General features: G+C 40.0%; 1 protein-coding gene across 1 annotated transcript; it reads right to left on the reverse strand.

The window, feature by feature from the left end:
* Positions 1-310: 310 nt before the first annotated feature.
* On the reverse strand, positions 311-1,941 carry LOC150031066 (phenylalanine ammonia-lyase-like). Its single transcript, XM_090309318.1, has one exon. It carries the CDS (start codon positions 1,915-1,917, stop codon positions 484-486), a length of 1,434 nt encoding a protein of 477 aa, XP_090165444.1. The 5' UTR covers positions 1,918-1,941; the 3' UTR covers positions 311-483.
* Positions 1,942-1,947: the final 6 nt, after the last annotated feature.

Genomic DNA, 1,947 nt, shown 5'->3' on the forward strand with positions numbered 1-1,947 from the left:
TTCACTGATAAAATAACTTTTTGTTTCCATGATTCCCTCCTCTCTCCCTTGTGCTCATGCTTTCGTTCAATTAGTCAAATACAATAGTACTCATATACCTCCTCGCTCGCACTCCTCCTCACTCTTTTGCTCATATTTGGTAAAAAAAAAAAAAAAAAAAATCGTCGAGTGCTTTGTGATATTAATAACATTGTTATTTTCATTATTTTCAAAATCTAGAACAAACAACATTTTGTTATATGAAATTTGGGTCATTTGTGCAAAAATATCTCAACTACTCACTTTTGACTGATACTAATAGTCAAACTAATTGCTCTCTAATTTCTCAATTATCATTGAAATTAACATTATTAAAAGGATATTTAACATGAATAACCATATAAGAAAGATGAAATTCAAATCCCTATTGCATGTTTAATGCAATTTCATCGTCTAAACATAAAACTTGGGAAGAACAAATGCAAATGCAAAAACAGAATTGCCCTAATTCTTCAAACACTCGATCACAACATTTCCAAGCTTTCCTTCATCAATGGCTTCCATCACTTTCTCAATATCTTCTCCAGGGCTCACTTTCTTCGCTCCACTCAACAGTTGAGTCCCCACTTCACTCCTCACGAATCGGTAAATCGGGTAAGTGCTGCATTTCTTGATTCTATTTTCCACTTCGAATTCGCCATTCTCGAATCTCTCTCTCGCATTTTCAACATCTTTTTCCAGTTTCGCCTTTAATTCCTCAAGAAACTCTGGAATTTTCTTGAAAATGGCAATCCCTGTTTCGTTTCCATTCTCGATTTTGCTTGTTGCAATTCCTTTCAGCGCTTTTTCGACTAAAACTTCCAGTAGTTTTGGGATTAGGGTGTAGGATGTGTTGGTTGGATCGTCGATGTAGGAGAAGACCGCCTCGCGGTCGATTACTTGCAAAAGATCTTTCTCGCAGAATCGCGATTCGAGAAGAGATCCATATTCTGCAATGTATAAGGTTTTTCTGATGGTTTGTAGAAGGGAATTTTTCACTACTTCCCTCATTTTTTCTTCATATTGTCTTAAATCGATTGCTTGGCAAAGCGCCACCATGTATGTAGCAGACATGAGCTTGAGAATCTCAATGGCTTCGGCGGATTTTCTCGCTGAGATTAGACCTAGAGAGTTTACATCTTGATTGTGTTGTTCTGCACTTTGAACATGAGTTGTGACAGGGTTTGCTAAGTATTGGAGCTCAGAGCAATAAGCAGCCATGGCGATTTCTGCTCCTTTGAAGCCGTAATCCAAGCTAGGGTTTGGCCCGCCACTCAAATTAGATGGTAATCCATTGTTGTAATGATCACAGACAAGTTCAGAGAATTGGGCAAACATTAGCTTTCCAATTGCTGCGATGGCGATTCGGAGATTATCCATGGAGACTCCAATAGGGGTTCCCTGAAAGTTTCCTCCATGTAGAGCTAGATCCCGATTGACATCGATTAATGGGTTATCATTAACAGAGTTGATTTCCCTTTCAATTGAATGAGTTGCCATTCGAATGACTTCAATTTGAGGTCCAAGCCATTGTGGAGAGGTTCGAAGTGCATAACGATCTTGTTTTGGCTTTGACAATGGGTCATTTTCATTGCGGGTTTTTGCTTCTTTCATAAAATCGCTTTGCTCCAAGAGAGATTCCATGGCTGCGGCGGATTCAATCTGGCCAGGGTGGTGCTTAAGCTTATGAGTCAATGGGTCTGCAAATTCCGGCTTCCCAAGCATGGCTTCACAGAATAAAGCTGAGAGAATGACAGATAAAAGAGCCAAAATGTTGGCGTCGTAGCAAACTGTTGCAGCAACGGCAGACCCAACGGCAGTTCCATTGACGAGAGCTAAACCTTCCTTTGCTTGAAGCTCAAATGGCTTTGCAATTCCAGCTCGCTTGAGAGCTTCCATGGCAGTTATCACATTGCCTTCAATGGTGGT

Source organism: Benincasa hispida, unplaced genomic scaffold, assembly GCF_027475165.1.
Source record: "Benincasa hispida cultivar pf3 unplaced genomic scaffold, pf3_genome.v1.1 HicScf1496, whole genome shotgun sequence".
Classification (NCBI taxonomy): Eukaryota; Viridiplantae; Streptophyta; class Magnoliopsida; order Cucurbitales; family Cucurbitaceae; genus Benincasa; species Benincasa hispida.